General features: G+C 55.3%; 6 protein-coding genes across 6 annotated transcripts; 2 read left to right on the forward strand and 4 right to left on the reverse strand.

Moving 5' to 3' along the window:
* Positions 1–217: 217 nt before the first annotated feature.
* On the reverse strand, positions 218–1,560 carry BDP55DRAFT_587363 (flavin reductase like domain-containing protein). Its single transcript, XM_060570889.1, has 2 exons — positions 1,228–1,560; positions 218–1,170 (listed from the first exon to the last, which is right to left on the reverse strand). Exons 1-2 carry the CDS (start codon positions 1,319–1,321, stop codon positions 410–412), a joined length of 855 nt encoding a protein of 284 aa, XP_060426811.1. The 5' UTR covers positions 1,322–1,560; the 3' UTR covers positions 218–409.
* Position 1,561: 1 nt separating this feature from the next.
* Positions 1,562–2,718, forward strand: BDP55DRAFT_671852 (uncharacterized protein). Its single transcript, XM_060575486.1, has one exon. It carries the CDS (start codon positions 1,923–1,925, stop codon positions 2,550–2,552), a length of 630 nt encoding a protein of 209 aa, XP_060426812.1. The 5' UTR covers positions 1,562–1,922; the 3' UTR covers positions 2,553–2,718.
* Positions 2,719–5,340, reverse strand: BDP55DRAFT_705921 (Vps5 C terminal like-domain-containing protein). The gene is made up of 4 exons (XM_060578048.1): positions 4,282–5,340; positions 3,827–4,207; positions 3,170–3,772; positions 2,719–3,118 (listed from the first exon to the last, which is right to left on the reverse strand). Exons 1-4 carry the CDS (start codon positions 4,867–4,869, stop codon positions 2,963–2,965), a joined length of 1,728 nt encoding a protein of 575 aa, XP_060426813.1. The 5' UTR covers positions 4,870–5,340; the 3' UTR covers positions 2,719–2,962.
* A 276-nt stretch (positions 5,341–5,616) lies between these two features.
* On the reverse strand, positions 5,617–8,900 carry BDP55DRAFT_695829 (WD domain-containing protein; the record flags this gene model as incomplete). The annotated part of the gene is made up of 4 exons (XM_060577515.1): positions 5,617–6,742; positions 6,792–7,597; positions 7,654–7,839; positions 8,634–8,900. 4 exons carry the CDS (start codon positions 8,898–8,900, stop codon positions 5,617–5,619), a joined length of 2,385 nt encoding a protein of 794 aa, XP_060426814.1.
* Positions 8,901–9,420: 520 nt separating this feature from the next.
* BDP55DRAFT_671856 (mediator complex protein-domain-containing protein) lies at positions 9,421–10,372 on the forward strand. The gene has a single exon (XM_060575487.1). The coding sequence runs from the start codon at positions 9,595–9,597 to the stop codon at positions 10,171–10,173; it is 579 nt and encodes a 192-aa protein (XP_060426815.1). The 5' UTR covers positions 9,421–9,594; the 3' UTR covers positions 10,174–10,372.
* A 657-nt stretch (positions 10,373–11,029) lies between these two features.
* Positions 11,030–14,312, reverse strand: BDP55DRAFT_731064 (putative zinc metalloprotease; the record flags this gene model as incomplete). The annotated part of the gene is made up of 4 exons (XM_060579771.1): positions 11,030–12,626; positions 12,683–13,591; positions 13,642–13,920; positions 13,984–14,312. 4 exons carry the CDS (start codon positions 14,310–14,312, stop codon positions 11,030–11,032), a joined length of 3,114 nt encoding a protein of 1,037 aa, XP_060426816.1.
* Between the last annotated feature and the right edge of the window lie 583 nt (positions 14,313–14,895).

Below are 14,895 nucleotides of genomic sequence, written 5' to 3' on the forward strand. Positions count from 1 at the left end.
TTCCGACCGGGGCATAAGATGCGAGAAAGTCATATTCTGTGGGCGGTGCAATAGGTCATGCCGGGAGGGAGAGAGGGACATACAACAACAAACGCAATAGGTAATATTGCATGCATGGAATAAGTGTATGATGATGTTTCTAGCTCTCGCACATGGCCGAACAGTATCTCCTTTGATATTTCTCATCAGGCGGCCTCTTCATCTGAGATATCTAGCTCTAGGCAAGACTCAATGTCATCCTAAAACAAGGCCTACTTCACCGTCAGCGAACGCATGAGTGCCGATCCTTAGCGATCCCATATCAAACGTCTTGTTTAATTCGATGGGCGAAGTTTCCCTCACATAATATACACTCTATCCGTAATCTCTGTACATGGGGTATGATACACGACACCTAACATCCTTACACTCACCTCTCAATCCTCTTTCTCGATTCCTCCCCCTTGACCAAACACTCGCCCAGCATCCGATACCGTCGATCAGCATAAACAAGCCCAAACCCCTCCCCCTCCCCCTTCACAACCCCCTCGACCTCCCCAACAACAACAACATGATCCCTCACCCTCACCATCCCCTCCCCAAGAGCCCGACACTTGATCACATACAACACCCCCTCGCCCTCAAGCAAAGGCGCCTCCCCATCCTCCTCAACAACCTCCACCCCCCTCGGCAACCCCTCAAACAACCCTTCCCCACCAGCAGCATTCCCCCTCGTAAACCAATCCGCAACCCTCGCCCCCTCTTCGCCTTCAGCCAAAACATGCACGTGAAACCTCCCACCGCCCTCATGGATCGCATCCAGCGTCCGGCTCGGCGTGCGGACGTTGAACGTCACCAGCGGCACGGGCTCCATGCTCAAGCTGACGAAACTCGACATCGTCATGCCTCTAGGCCGTCCCGCGCGGTCTGTAGCCGTGGCGACGACGACTGAGTGCGCTAGCCTTCGCATCACGCCGCAGAGTTGTGCCGGGAGGTCGGCGGTGGGGTCGTGGGTTGTTGTTGGGGGTTGGTGGGGTTCTGCACGCCATGTCGTCGTCGTCGTCGTCGGCTTCGAGGAGGGCAGAGAGGAGAGGTATGGTGGTGTCGTGTGTATTGTCCGGCGGTGCTCGGAGGTCGGTGGGTTTGGGCCGACGGCGGGCCGTTGTAGATGTGCTCGGCAGTTGTGTTGAGCTGAGGTGACGCGTCAGTGACCATGTTCAGATACAGTGAATCGTGACAATTTCTTACAGCTTCCAATCAGAATCCCCTGGACGACGTCTCCTCCAGTCCTTGCCCGGCCGACGCGGCGCAGCGCGGTCCCCAACACACGAGCTCCGGTCATTGTATGCGCCGGAGCTTAGCCCGAAGTCGCCGTTTATAGCTCGCGCGCAATCCCCTCGGTGTCTGGGGAATTACAGCAGATAGGTATCCACGGCAGGTGATTTGTGCGGAGGTACTGTTCGTGGGGTGAGATTTGTCAAAAGTGAAGCAATTGCTTCTCGTCGTAGAGACGAAGAACCGCAGGAACCTAGTTATGGAGGACCCCCCCTTGCAATAGCTCCAGCTCTCGGTGATGTAAACGGCCCCCCAAAAAATCCCAGAAAAATCACTTATCGATAAGAAATCACATTGACGAGTCCCCCGGCCGAGTTCTGGCTGTGGAACCCGCGCGCACGGAACTCCCCGGCCCCGACCAACCGAAATTTTGGTTTCCTCAGGTCGCGCGGTGCGGCAAGGAGTGTCAAGCGAATTGAGCCAGCATCGCCAAAAGCTTCACAAATTCTCCTTCCCACGCGCACTCCCTCCACCCCTCCGCCCGTCGCACCACCACCACCGCCACCACCACCACTCAGACATCGAAGCTCCCTCGCGAATCTCCAGCTCTTCGAACACCGACTCAATTGAAGCTTCCTCCGACAGTCCCTCACCCCAAACCCGCAAAAATGGGCAAGCTCCCAACCCACCTCCCCAGGCCAACAAGCCTCCTCGCCCACCGACCCTCCCTCACATCCTCCTCGAACACGCCGTCGACACCGAGAATAGGCCTCCCGACCCAACAATCCCGCGCAGCAACCTTCATCCCCCGCCCCCGCCGCCCCTACACCTTCACCCAGCTCATCCAGCTCTCCGACGGAAGCACCTACACCGTCCGCACCACCTCCCCCTCGCCCCTCGTCCGCTCCGCAAAGGACTCGCGCAACCACTCCCTCTGGCAGCCCTCCGACAAGTCCCTCAAGAACGTGGAAGTCGACGAGGCCGGTAAACTCGCCGCCTTCCGTGAACGTTTCGGTCGCGGGTTCGATCTGGCGGCCAAGAAGCCGACGGAGGAGGAGCTTGACACTGCTGCTACTGCTGCGGCTGCCGCCTCTCCTACATCAGCTGCCGCTGGAAAGAAGGATGCTACTCCCGCAAAGGAGGCCGCGACGCCTGCCCAGCCCACCCCCGAGGAGGACGACATTTTCGACATGGGTGATTTGATTAGCGGGTACGCCGCGCTGCAGCCGCAGCAGGCTGCCAAGGAGCCTCCGAAGAAGGTAGCGGCACCAGAGAAAGGCAAGAAGGGAAAGAAATAATGAGCGTAATGTGGCAGAACAGAGAGCTGTCACCACAGTCATCAACATCCATGCATTTAGCTGGTGGGAAAGAAGCCTGTACGGAAGCCTGTACGATGGATAGATACGGATCATTGTATAAAAAGGGAGATTCACGGGGATTCGCCGGCAGGGTGAATAAAAGCGTGGTCAGAGGAGGAGGTGGATTACGGGAGCCCCTTATACCCCCATGGGGTTTCTTCTACTGTCAGATATGTACAACAACCATAACAACTACTTCAACCAAGAAAGAGGAAGGCTCCACAATGCACATGTGCCCAAACTTGATTCACTCGTCACTCGTCCCAGTGCGCCGTGGGGTCGAAGAAGAAACCGCTGCTGTGATGCGTAGGTATTATGTAGTGAATCAGCGGACGCCGTGCCTCGGGCTTCTAGTCAGAGTCGTCGTTGATGGTGGCACGAGCCCTGTCAATGGCTGTGTTGCCGGGCGGCTTGCCCGAGGGTTGGATGACGGGTGGCCGGTAAAAGACCGTCTCGTCGTCCTCGGCGTCCAATTGCATGAGGAACGTCTCCCACTTCTCAATCAACTGCCACGTGTTAGTCTCAATCCCACTCGATCAGTGCTGTGGATATCTTACCTCTTTTTGTGCCTCCACCGCGCTCTCCAAGAAGGTCTCAACACCGCTCTTGAAGTCCTCCACCTTTTCCCTCTCAAAGCGGTCCAGCTCCGCCCTCATCAGTCGGCCCATATCCTCAAACAAGAGCCTGGCCTGGTGCACCTTTCTCTCCACGTCGCCGACCTCTGCGCTGACCTGGTTCAGTCTATCCTGCTGGCTCTTGCCTTGCCGCAGGAGCTTGTCCTGAGAGGCCTTCTTCTTCTGCAGTTCCGACTCGGCAGAGTGCCACGAGTGGAACGCCTTTTGCCTCTGGCTGAATGCCTGCTTGACTGATCCAATCAGGCGAATGTACTCCTCAATGATGATGCCAAAGGTCAAGACGTCCTGCTGGGCCTGGCGGTCGTAGACGTCGCGAATCGTCAGCTGCAGCTCAGACAGCGCATCCAACGGACCCGACAGCGAGGGCGAAAGTTCAACCGTAGACAGAGCGTGAAGAGACGCCGAAAAGTCTCCAGCTGCTTCGGCCATCATCTTGCGCTGACCAACCATTGTCTCCATAGCCTTGAGCAATGCCTTGAGCTGGTTCTCGAGCGCATCGAGATAAACCTTGCGGTCGTGGAACCACTATCGTCCTTTGTCAGTAGTGAGCTCTCTCAAGAGTGCCGGCGCAACACCTACATCATCTTGCTCGACAAACTTGCTGCTGCCACCGACATTGATACCTAGACTGCCGAGGACACCCTTGCTCTCGCCGGGGATCGGGTCCCTCCGCTCCTTGTGCTTGATGTCGACGTTGAACGATTCGCTCTCAAGGAACAGCTTCAGGTCCGCATCGTGTTGGAGGGTAGGATGCGCAGCAGTCTTGTTCAGCATCTTCTCCAAAGCGGCGCGACGTCCTTCGACAAAGTTACTCTCGAAGCGACCGACGGCCTGCTTATCCGGCGGGGGCGGCACGACGACACCAGGGTTGTTTCCGTGCAGAGTGTTGTACAGCCACAGGAAGTCGCGGTATCTGCGCTTCACCTCGAACTCGGGCTGCTTGTATGCCTTTGAGGAGGTCTGTCGATTCCACGATGATTAGCCCAAGCTCCCCCTCCCATCTCCACTTCAACAATGGAACAACCTCAACTTACCTTGGTCCTGACCGAGTAGACGATATGCGAGCTGGTCAAATCGCCAACCTTGTGTGGATCTCCCACCGTGATCTGGAAGCTCGGCTTGCTAGCCTGCTCGACGCTGACGCTAGGTTGGGTATGCGTCCGCACCGGGCTAGGATGCGCAGCCTGGACGGGTGGCGGCTGCCTCGGACCAGACGGGCGGTCGTAATCGTCCTCATCGATGTTGTGAGGGTCGGAAGGACCGGCGCGACGGCCCTGCTGGGGGGGCATCGAGGTGCGGATCACCATCTGCTCTTTCTGCGGCGGGACGGGCGGAGCATCCTGACCGGCTTCGGCGCCATTGTCCGCGGCGGCGGGAGCGCCGAGAGGACCCAAAGGACCGAGGGGATCGTCGACGGCTTCGAGGCGGGTAGGCTGGGCGGATACGAGTCGGCGGACAGGTCCCGAGCGTGAAGGACGAGGTGCGGACGCCGTGCTGGGTGCGTCTGACTTGGCCGCGGGCTGCGACGATGTTGACTCTTCACTCTGGGAGGGCTGCTGTTGGGTCGAGGGCTCGGAGGTGGGTTGCGAATCGCCCCATGGCGACTCTTCGAGGGGATCCATCGTTTCGGTTGCTCAATGCGCCAGTGGCCGTAACGATTTCGTGGGACTGGGAAACGAGTTAGATGTCGAGGCCTTGGAGTACCACGGAGAGCGGGCGATGGTTGGTGAGTTGAGGTGAAGTGGGATGTGGTCTGGTGGTGGCAGGTTACCTTACGCAAGACAAGGCAGCACAGTAAGGTACCTTATGGTATGGACACCTCCAAGGCACGGCCGGTTCTGGTTGTGTCTGACTGACAGAGGCTCAATGCGAAAGACAGCTGCTGTGCACCGCCTGATTCGCTGTTGCCCCGGTGGAAGCTTCAGCCACTCCACCCAATTGAGACTTCAGAGCCCATCAAGGCCCCTGTACCTGCCAGGCCTGCCCCAGAGCCACCGCAGTTAGGTAGCGGTTGCAGTCCCGCTAATTGACCGACGTCACTGCTCCCGTCTCGACTGACGCCGGGCAACGGTGCTAATTAATGTACCTTACCTTACGCACTAGGAACAGAGATATCGTTGAAAGGCAAATATTCACAAGCATTTTACGTAGAGCACGGGCAACTTGGCTTCATAGCCTTGCCAATTGACTAGAGGTATCTACTACATTGATGATTTACAAAAACCAGTAACCAGGCGATTTTGGGCGATCTTGCTGTCCCAGACCAGGATTACCTCGCCCAAATCACATTTTGTCGACTACCGCGACCCCAACGCCGAACTCAAGATGAAAACAGTCTGATTCTTTCTCTCCCAAGAATACCGTTCCGTTTAGCGGTCAGGATCGTAGCAGCCACCGGATACAATCAGGTTCATACGCGTGAACTGGACCTTCATAACGGGCGTCTTCTTGGTCGGGAAAGCACTGATCTGGTCAGGCGTAATCATCACCTCCTTGCCCTTTTTCTTTCCGCCGCTAGGAGCATTGGAACCACTGCCAGTCGCCCCCTGGCCGCTTGCGTTCGGGCGCTCCGTCTGTCCACTGGCAGCAACAATGGTGTCGCCTCCCTCTTGAGCAGGCGCCGCTCCTTGCTGCTGCTGAGCGGCCTTGTGACCCTCGGCAGGGAGCTCCACATCCCAGACGCGAACAGTGCCGTCTTGTCCACCAGAGACGAGAACGTTGGACTCAACGCTGAAGCTCATGGACCAAATACCGCCCTTGCCGTGGCCGCGCGAGCGCTTGATGCGAAGACCTTTCTGAATGTCCCAGAAGAAGATGTTACCACTGCAATCAGCCGTGGCCAAGATTCTGCCGTTGGGCGCGACCTCAATGGTGGAGATGTAGTCTGTATGACCGGTGAAGACACGAACGCACTGGCCGGTGATAACAGACCACATGCGGACAGACTTGTCCGTCTCGTCGGAAGCCGAGAACACGTACGTTCCGTTCGGGTGCCATGCGACGGCCGAGATGCTGGAGTCGTGGCCGACAAGGATGCGCTGCGCGGATGCGTGATCCTGCATCCAGACACGAACAGTCTTGTCCCAGCCGCCAGTCAAGAAGTAGTGGCCGAAAGGACCCCACTCGGCTCTCAACACCGGGCCATCGTGGCCCTTGTAGACGCAGACGCAAGCCCAAACATCCAACGACCAGACTCGAACGGTGCCGTCCGCAGAACAGGACAGCAGCAGCTTGGAGCTCGTTTCGATGGGAGACTCACCCTTGCCTTCCTCGCCGAATGGCGCGTGCTCAAGCTTGGCGATGGAGTCAGAGAAGGAGACCGAGTACACCTGGGCCGAGTGACCAATCAGCTTGCGGTTGTTGAACTTGTAGTCCTTCTCGTCGTTGCGCTTCGACTTGAGAGGCTTGCCCTCAAGGTGCCAGACGCGGATGTAGGAGTCCGTAGTGCCAATAGCAACCATTTCGTGATCCTTGGAGAAGTCCATGCATGACACACTAGATATATCTGTTAGTGGGGTTCAGCGGACGAGATGATACTGCTTGCCTTCCTAAAGTGTTGTGGAAAGTGAACATGCACGCGCTAACAGGAACGCCGACACCACCGGTACGTCCGTCAATCTTGAAGCGATCGCGGTTCTCCCTAACCTTCTGCATCTCCATGACAACGTCTCTGGCGCGGGATGGGGGCAGAGGGAGGTCGGCTCTCGTGGGACCATCGGCGCTTTCTTCTCGCTTGATCTTGCGGTCAAACTCGTCGACCAAGGTAGCGCGACCATCGGGCGGGGGGTTGAGTGCATCCTCATCCTGGAGCTCGGCCCTGACATCGTCGCGGAGGTCCTCCTCCATGGGCAGAGCACCCAACTTGAGGGGCACCGTCTTGTCCAACAGGTCCCTGTTGGAGATTCCGGTGAAGACACCAGGAATTCCCTCTTGCAGATCCACCTCGTCGATGTCGAGGTTTTGGGATCGGCGATAGATCGCCTCGAAGCTGAACGGCTCGATAGGGCCACGTGCCGTCGAGTCCAGCTGGCAGAAGGTCGAGAGGATATACAGGATAACAGCGCCGCCATTATCACGCTCGCGCTCGAGGAAGTGGAAAAGGTTGCCGCTGATGTGTTGGTTGAGCGGAACGCGGTACTTGTTCTCTCTGTAGAGCTTTGTAGTAGGATTCTCCTTGGCGTGCAAAGCCAGCGTAATGGTAGAGAAGGTCTTCAGGTCATCGGAATGGACATTCTCAAAGTACGACTTGAGGGTATTGAGAATGATCTTGGCTTCCTCGGAGTAGTTCTGAGTGACGAGCTCAAGCCACGAGTAGACGAAGACAGGCCAAAGAAGCTTATTCAACTCGAACTGCAGGAGGTTAGACTTATTGACACGCCAGAAGCTACGAGCCACTAGAGACTTACCTTGTAGATGTCGAGGTTATTCTCGACCCACTCGCGGAGTAAGTTGAACGCCTTCAGGTACTTCTTCGGTCCCAAATCATCAACCTTATTGTGAATGGGTCTACCGTCAGGACCCAAGTGCGAAGACTCTTGGCGGAATATCGTTTCGGTACGGGTGTATCCCCGCTTGAGGAGATAGTCTGTGACCTAGGAACCGTTAGCGATGCCTAGAGAAGCATTGTCAAGGCAAGTCTGCGCGATCGCACTTTCAATGCCTCCGCAAGCTCCGTGTCGTCTGCCATGGTGCTATTTGCTGTCTCGCGTTGAAGAGAGGTAGGACGCGGATGAGGGAGGAGAGAGGATGGAGGGTTAGAAGTAGAAGAATCATCATCAGGGAGGTGCATAAGTTCTAGAGGGGGTGTAAGAAAAGCCAAATAGGGCGATGGAGGAGAGGTAGACCTATTCCACGAGGTTTCGGAAACCAGTGTGAGATCGGTCACCGCCGGAGAGGGATCGCGAGAGCTGCCGCCGGCTTGACCTACTATTTCCGGCCCAGACATTTTCTCTGCAATGAGACGGGGCATTGTCGTTGACCTCCTAGGCGTTGGTGATGTGTCGACGTGAAAGAATAACAAAGACGAACGGGAAGGTGGGTGAGTTGAATGATGATGAAAGGTGATGGGTGAGGAAATGGCAAGTAGGGCCAGACACAAAGAAGTGACAACTGGCAACTACCCGTGAGGTGCCATTTTTTCTGCAAGCCTCCAGCAGATGAATGAAGCAGTTGCTGTCTGCTTATTCCCTGCCTTCAGAGGAACACACACTTGATCCTCACCCTCCCATCTCGTCTTTCACCTTTCCTACAGCACTTGCCATCACCGCCAACATCCGATCACCAAAGTCACCACACTTGCGGCAACCCGAATACCAACCCAGTCTCCCGAATGATGCACGCATAGAAGCCACAAGAAGACACCAAATTTACAAAAATCCCAACTTACAATCTGATTCAGGTTCTGGTTCGACATCGGCGCAGTAGCCGGCGCCGGCGCAGGCGCAGGCGTAGCCGTCACGGGAGGCGGGATCGGCGTCTGACTAACCGGAACAACAGGAGCAGGAATAGGCGTTACTGTCGCCGGCACCGTCGTCGCGGCTGGTGGCTGCTGAGGCTGTTGTGAAAAGGATCCCGACGCGCCTGCTGCTGCACCGGCGGCACCAGGGGCGCCTGGGGTGGTGTTGGCACCTGGCTGAGCCGGGTTTCCCGACATTTTCTACAAATTTTTGCGATGGATTTCCTTGAATTGGAGGTTGATGTAGATGAAAAATTGGTGTGATGTGGTGATGCCCCCTTCACGTCTCTCGGCGCATTAGTCGTGAATCGTCGGGTGAGACGTGATCGTGAGTCGTCGAGCTAGATCGGGTATCCGTGGCTGACTGAGGCCGCAATCTCTAAAGTCCTAACGAGCGTGTTCCTTCGGCGTCGTTGAATGTCCACAGGGCGGTGTAGATGCAAAGTCTGAGGTTTGATGATAAAATTCGATGAGATGTCGTCGCACGTCGCGTTCAGCCCGATGAAATGAGGCTCGTTCATCCCCTGCAAGGCTGCAAAGGCAAGACGTGAGGTCAGGGTTGGCGGCGGAAAATATCTGGAGAGAGTGGCGCTAAGCCGCCTTAGGTATGGTGCATACCTCTCTGACCTCAGTCATTGGAAGAGAGCTTCGACCTCCCCCGTGGTCGGGCCCACTATTTTACCAAGACGCGCTACCTTTGAAGCTCAACTGGCGCAAGCTTACTCACTGGGCATCTCACTCACCTAACCTCAACCTCTCATCTCACGAAACGAACTCATTCAAAACCAACCACGACACCCTTCATCTTTCCAATTCATTGACCCCGCCAATTTCTAACTTCATCCCCTCTCGAACAACCCAGTGGGAAAAACACATTTCCCTCACAGCAAATATGGCAGACACAACGATGACAACCGATACCCCCACAAACGAACCATTCACACTCCAAGAACGAATCCAACAACTCTGTGAAATAGACACCCAAATAGTCTCCCTAATGTCCCACACCTCATCCGCCCTCTCCGCCCTCGGCGCGCCCCCAAAGACCTCATCAGACCCCTCAAACCCTTCCGCCCAAACACTATCATCCCAAACTCAAACCTTCAAAACCTCAATGGACGCCCTCCTCTCCACCCTCCACACAGTAGACGTCCACATGAAGCGCCAAATCCTCTCTCTAGAAGAAGCATCAATCATCAAGCTCCGCAACGACGCGGACCCAAAAACCCGCCAACCCGTCATGAACGAGGACGCCAAAATTGTCGCGCGCCCGTCCCTCGAGCCCAACGGCGTCGGTACCATTGGTAACCTCGACGTCGGCTGGCTCAACAGCCGCAACAACAAGGTCGAGCGCGAAATGGAGGCTGAGTTGTGGGCCAAGATGAGGGAGTTGCTGGAGCGGTATCACGCGAAGGAGGTGGAGGAGGGGGCTGCTGGCGGTGATGTCAAGGATGAGAGGATGGAGCAGTGATGGAGGAGTCGGCAATTTAGTCTAATGGAGCCCGTGAAAGGACTGAATGGCCCAGTGATGGGAGGCTCACCTTCATACCAAGGTGACTTGAGAACGAGGTGAAGGGCCTTAGCAAAAGGCAAGCTCTTTCCAGCAGACTTGCTTGATAGTCTTGATAGTCCAACACAATTGATACCCGGTTACATAAATTGTTCGATCCATCGGATGCATAGAAAGATATCAAAAGGGGCAGGAGGACAAAAGCTCGGGTGCCCAGTTCGTGAATCGAACTGAACCCCCACGAAATCCTCCATCTTTGACTTCTCGAGATCTCATAAGTTCTGTACTAACGGACTAGGGCGTTATACCGCTCGACCATGGGGATCGATTGGGCTGGGTTGAGGAAGGACCGACCTCAACCTGAATGTTAGGCAAGCACTAGACACATGCTCCGTGTGGGCAGGATTAAACACGTACAGCACTCGAGATGTACGCGCCCATAAACTCCACAACATAGTCAAACAGATTTCGAGAGCGTGAGCTTTAACAACGACGAAGTTTCTCGAATGATACTTTGAGATTGATACCAATTACGCATGCTTTCTTCGTTACCCGTCTGCAGCCTAGCCACCAGTGATTATGCTGTACCCCATGATCGCATGCTAAAGTGAGAAATACCTCTCGAAAACGCCGTCCAATGAACAAAGGTCAAGTCGCCGACTGCAATGAAACAAAACACTATTCCAGCTTCCCACAGGCTGGTGGCTTTTCATTTATGGCCCTAGCCATGGAGTCTCGCGTCCGCTCCTACAAACCCGCCAAGAAATAGTGAGATCAACTTCATCAAAGCCGTCAAGGAAGTATTACGACTGTCCGCTCAGGCCTTGAAGCGCTTATATGCCTTGACCAGGCCGACGTCCTGCTTTGTGACAGCAATCCAGTCGGGGGCGTATTGCAAAGCTTCGTCCAAGGCAGGGATTGTCCCACGAACGTTGGCATCACTCCAAGAGCATGAGATTGTTCCGCTGAAATCCGTAGGCTTTTGAACCCGACGAATCCGAAGTTCCTCGTGTTCCTTGGAAGTTTTCCAAGGAACTGAACCCGTGGATATAGCCAGCGAGGGTTTTGCGGCTGGCTTGACGTCCACCGTCCATGGGATGGACGAGTCTCTCCGCCAGAGCGTGATGCCGTTGATTCCACCTTCAGTAGGCGTACTGAAGAGGGAATCGAGACCGGCGCTTTCCCGGACGCTAAACGTCACGGGGTCGTCGAATTGGAGAATGCATTGCTTTGACTCTGGGGCTTCAATGCAAAGCTGATATTCGTTGGTCGAGTTCGAGTAAGTGACGTTAACAGTTACAAGGTGTGCGTACGGATCCTTCGAAAACGAGAACTCAGAAGAGAGGGCACTCTTGAGCTCTGGCAGTCTGGGCAATACCGCAGATCCATCAAACCGACAATCAGACAGCGAGCCAGAAGATGGTGTGCAGATGACTTCCCGACCTGCTGCAGATGGCAACTCATTGATCATTTTGCGGGCGTACTTCTGCATGCCGAGAATCGAAACCGAAGAGTTCCCGTGATCCAGGTCAAGGCGCTGTATGAACTTGACCTTGTAGCGGTTGTCCGCGGAGAACGGAAAGGCGACCAAGTTGTAGATCAGACTGATGAGGAAAATGAACAACAAGGCCAGCGGCACGTAAGAGCTTGTCCTGTGTATGAATGGGGTAAGAGGTAGAGAAATCATGATACTGAAGACGGCGATCGCGGTATAGAGCAGCAAAGGATCCACGCCATCGGCACCAATGGACTGCATGGCTGAGGTGATGAACAGAGCCACTTGGAGGAAGACGATAATGGTAATCGGGGCAAGCAGAAGGAGTTGGAAAAACCAGGTCCAGGATGGAAGCTTCGCTGACCACGGTTGTTCTTTTTCGTAAGGCTGCTTTTCGTTTGTTTCTTTAATCTCCTCATCGTCGTCTGGGTTAGACATGATGGCCGAGAGCGAGCGTCGGTAGGTTGTTGCAAATGTTGTCCGGATTGTGCCATTGTTTCCACTACCATTTTCGCCACTCCTAAGCGGCGTTGTTTCCGTGGGCTCTTCGGTGGTACCCTCCTCGTGCGGGCTAGGAGAGATCAAAGCGTCAGAGTTCGGAACCTCTGATATGTTATCCCTGGACTGCTGATCATCGTGGGCCGTCTCTGCGTAGGTTTGCTTGCTTGGGAGCGCGAAAAGGTCGCAGAGAGTGATGAGCGTCGCCACAAAGACGGCCGAATGGAAGAATGCAAAGAGATATCCCGAAGCAATTTGGAACCTGTCGGCTGCGGTGGTAACGGCAACGAGAATAGCCCAGCTCATGATGAAGAGCCAAATGTGGGCATAGCCTCGTTGAAGAGCGCTCGGCCTGACAGCATTGGCGCCTCGCGAGATTGTCCAGAAAACCAGGAAGAACACAGACAAGGTCATTGCCCAGCTATTGGTGTACCGTGTCAGTAGGAAGATGCAGGATGGAGTGTGGCTTTCACTTACACTGCGTAGGGACTGCTGGAAACAATCTCAGGGTTGAGTCTCCGAACTAAAAGGGCACATAGAACGGTAATCGCGCCCGAGAAAAGCAGAGCCAAGGGGAAACGGAAGAACCCCTTCCAGCCTCCAAGAGGAACCGACTCGTCTTCGATATCGAGCTTGACCTTCCTCGAAAAGAAGTAGTACTTGTCCTGTCTCGACAGGATGTAGGTGATGAGGACCAAAATCAAGGGAGACACGATGAGCAGGGTCAAGGTCCACGCGAAGAGACCACGAAGCTCAAGAGTCGCGAATCCTTTTCCAAACATATCGAACCACACGCCCTCGGTACCGGAACCGCTCGAAACCTTCTTCTTGTCTCCATCATTGCGTTTACCAGTGAAGGAGCCGGAGGTCTTTTGAAGAGAGTCCACAGCAGCCAAGCCGTTGGAAAGCATGTGCCAAAGGCTGTCTTGCGAGGCATGCCGAGCGTCGTCTTGGTTAGTATGATACCGCGCTCGGGGCCGGTAGAATGCAATGTCGAGGCCACGCTGACCAAAGTTCTCGACCCACACCTTGTAATCCGTTTCGCTCTTGATCGCTCTAAGCTTGAAGCCGTCCGCAGCAACAACTGACCCAAAGGGATGAGGAGCATGTGCATAAGCCTTGGACACCTCCAAATCAGTGGTCCGGAACAGGATGGCTCGACCACCCGCACCTGCACCCTCGAGATTCACGAAAGAGGTGGTGAAGTAGTAGAGAGGACTGTAGTGGTAGGCCCTGGCTCCGTAGAGGCCATCTTCTTCACCGTTGTTGAGCAACAGCACAATTCCACGTTTGGGCTGCTGGCCGGGAGAAGTGAAGTAGTTGAGCATCTGAAGAACGCTCACACACCCCATGCCGTCGTCAGTGGCTCCGTAGCCGGTGGAGACTCTGTTTGGTCTGTCAGTATACTGGTTGGGTACAACAAGTATGCCACTTACGAGTCGTAATGAGCATTGACGAGAACGCCGCCCTGGCCAATGTTGCGAGAATCACGCTTGTTCTTCCACCATTCACCATCCTCATCTTCTGTGCCGCGGATGTATACAAGCTTGTTCGTGCCCTCAAAGTAGGTTGCATGGGCAGAAGATCCAGGCTGACCAAGTGGGCCAGAGGTGCCAGCGTAGGTCACGTTTGAGATTGTGTCGTCGAAGACGGTCACGAGAGGGCCTGTCGAAGCACGCTCAACGGCATCTTTGCGTGGAAGAGCTGGTGTGTCACTGCAATAACCTCCAGTCAGCGCATTTTCTTAGCACGGAAACGAACGCCCCGAATGCACTCACTGTACGTCTTGAGGCCAGACGATGCCGCCAGCATCCGTTTCCTTGGAGTAATCGACTTTGTTGCGTTTCAAGATCTCCTCGATCCGGGTCAAGAGGTATGCGCCCACCTCATCGTTGGCACGGCTGTTGTACGGGTGGTAGTTCTTGGTGATGTGCGTCAAGTCCTGCCAGGCCTCGGTCACGTTGACGCCAGTGTAGGGATTGTGGCTAGAAACAGATGGCACGGTTTCGTGAATCCAGACGAGGGGAATGAGGAAGGCTGCGTAGACGACAATCAGCCAGAAGGTGACTGGGCCCGTCGTGAACCCGAAGGGGTTCTTGGCAGCCATTGCTACCGAATGTTGCTGGGATTGTTCGATGGAGTACTCGGAACCGTGTCGCTTGTAGCTCGCAATGTAGCTGATACGATCTCGAGTTTGGCCAGACGACGCGGAGAGGGTACGAAGCTCCGGGTCTTACAGCTTCGTCCTCGGAGGAAAGGCTGCGGAGATGGCCGGAGCCTGCTCGGTAGAGGGGTTCCGTGAATGAACCCTCGGAAGCTCAGATAAGGCAAGGCGATAGATAATTGCGACTAGTGATACAGTGCCTGGAGGCGCAATGGGAAGATGGACGGGCTTGGAACACTCCAGCGAAACAACGACAGCAGTCGATCAGCGGGGAAGCGAACGGGTCACAAAAGAAGCTGACGAAGAATGGATAAAGACGAACAAAGGCGACGAAGCAAAGTTGTCAGCAGACAGAAGAGAAGTTCTGCAAGTGGGATGAAGGAGGCTGGAGGTGGAAACGCCGCGCTCAGGGTGTGTGGGAAGGCGTCATGCCAGATCTGGGACAGTCTACAGACACTGGACGCACCTTCCTGGCCTGGGATGATGCGCAGTGGGTAAGAGCTGCCTGCTGCTGTTGCTGCATCTC

This window comes from Colletotrichum godetiae (genome assembly GCF_030913485.1).
Source record: "Colletotrichum godetiae strain CBS 193.32 chromosome Unknown BDP55scaffold_35, whole genome shotgun sequence".
NCBI lineage: Eukaryota > Fungi > Ascomycota > Sordariomycetes > Glomerellales > Glomerellaceae > Colletotrichum > Colletotrichum godetiae.

What these genes read in the sequence shown, in the direction of transcription:
- BDP55DRAFT_671852 (XM_060575486.1), top strand. Translation starts at nt 1,923, where the DNA reads ATGGGCAAGCTCCCAACCCACCTCCCCAGGCCAACAAGCCTCCTCGCC.
- BDP55DRAFT_705921 (XM_060578048.1), bottom strand. Translation starts at nt 4,869, where the DNA reads ATGGATCCCCTCGAAGAGTCGCCATGGGGCGATTCGCAACCCACCTCC. An exon ending in TCTACTCGGTCAGGACCAAG is followed by an intron (nt 4,208 to 4,281) that starts GTAAGTTGAGGT and finishes TGGAATCGACAG; the next exon opens with ACCTCCTCAAAGGCATACAA. An exon ending in CGGTGGAGGCACAAAAAGAG is followed by an intron (nt 3,119 to 3,169) that starts GTAAGATATCCA and finishes AACACGTGGCAG; the next exon opens with TTGATTGAGAAGTGGGAGAC.
- BDP55DRAFT_587363 (XM_060570889.1), bottom strand. Translation starts at nt 1,321, where the DNA reads ATGACCGGAGCTCGTGTGTTGGGGACCGCGCTGCGCCGCGTCGGCCGG. An exon ending in GGGGATTCTGATTGGAAGCT is followed by an intron (nt 1,171 to 1,227) that starts GTAAGAAATTGT and finishes GCGTCACCTCAG; the next exon opens with CTCAACACAACTGCCGAGCA.
- BDP55DRAFT_671856 (XM_060575487.1), top strand. Translation starts at nt 9,595, where the DNA reads ATGGCAGACACAACGATGACAACCGATACCCCCACAAACGAACCATTC.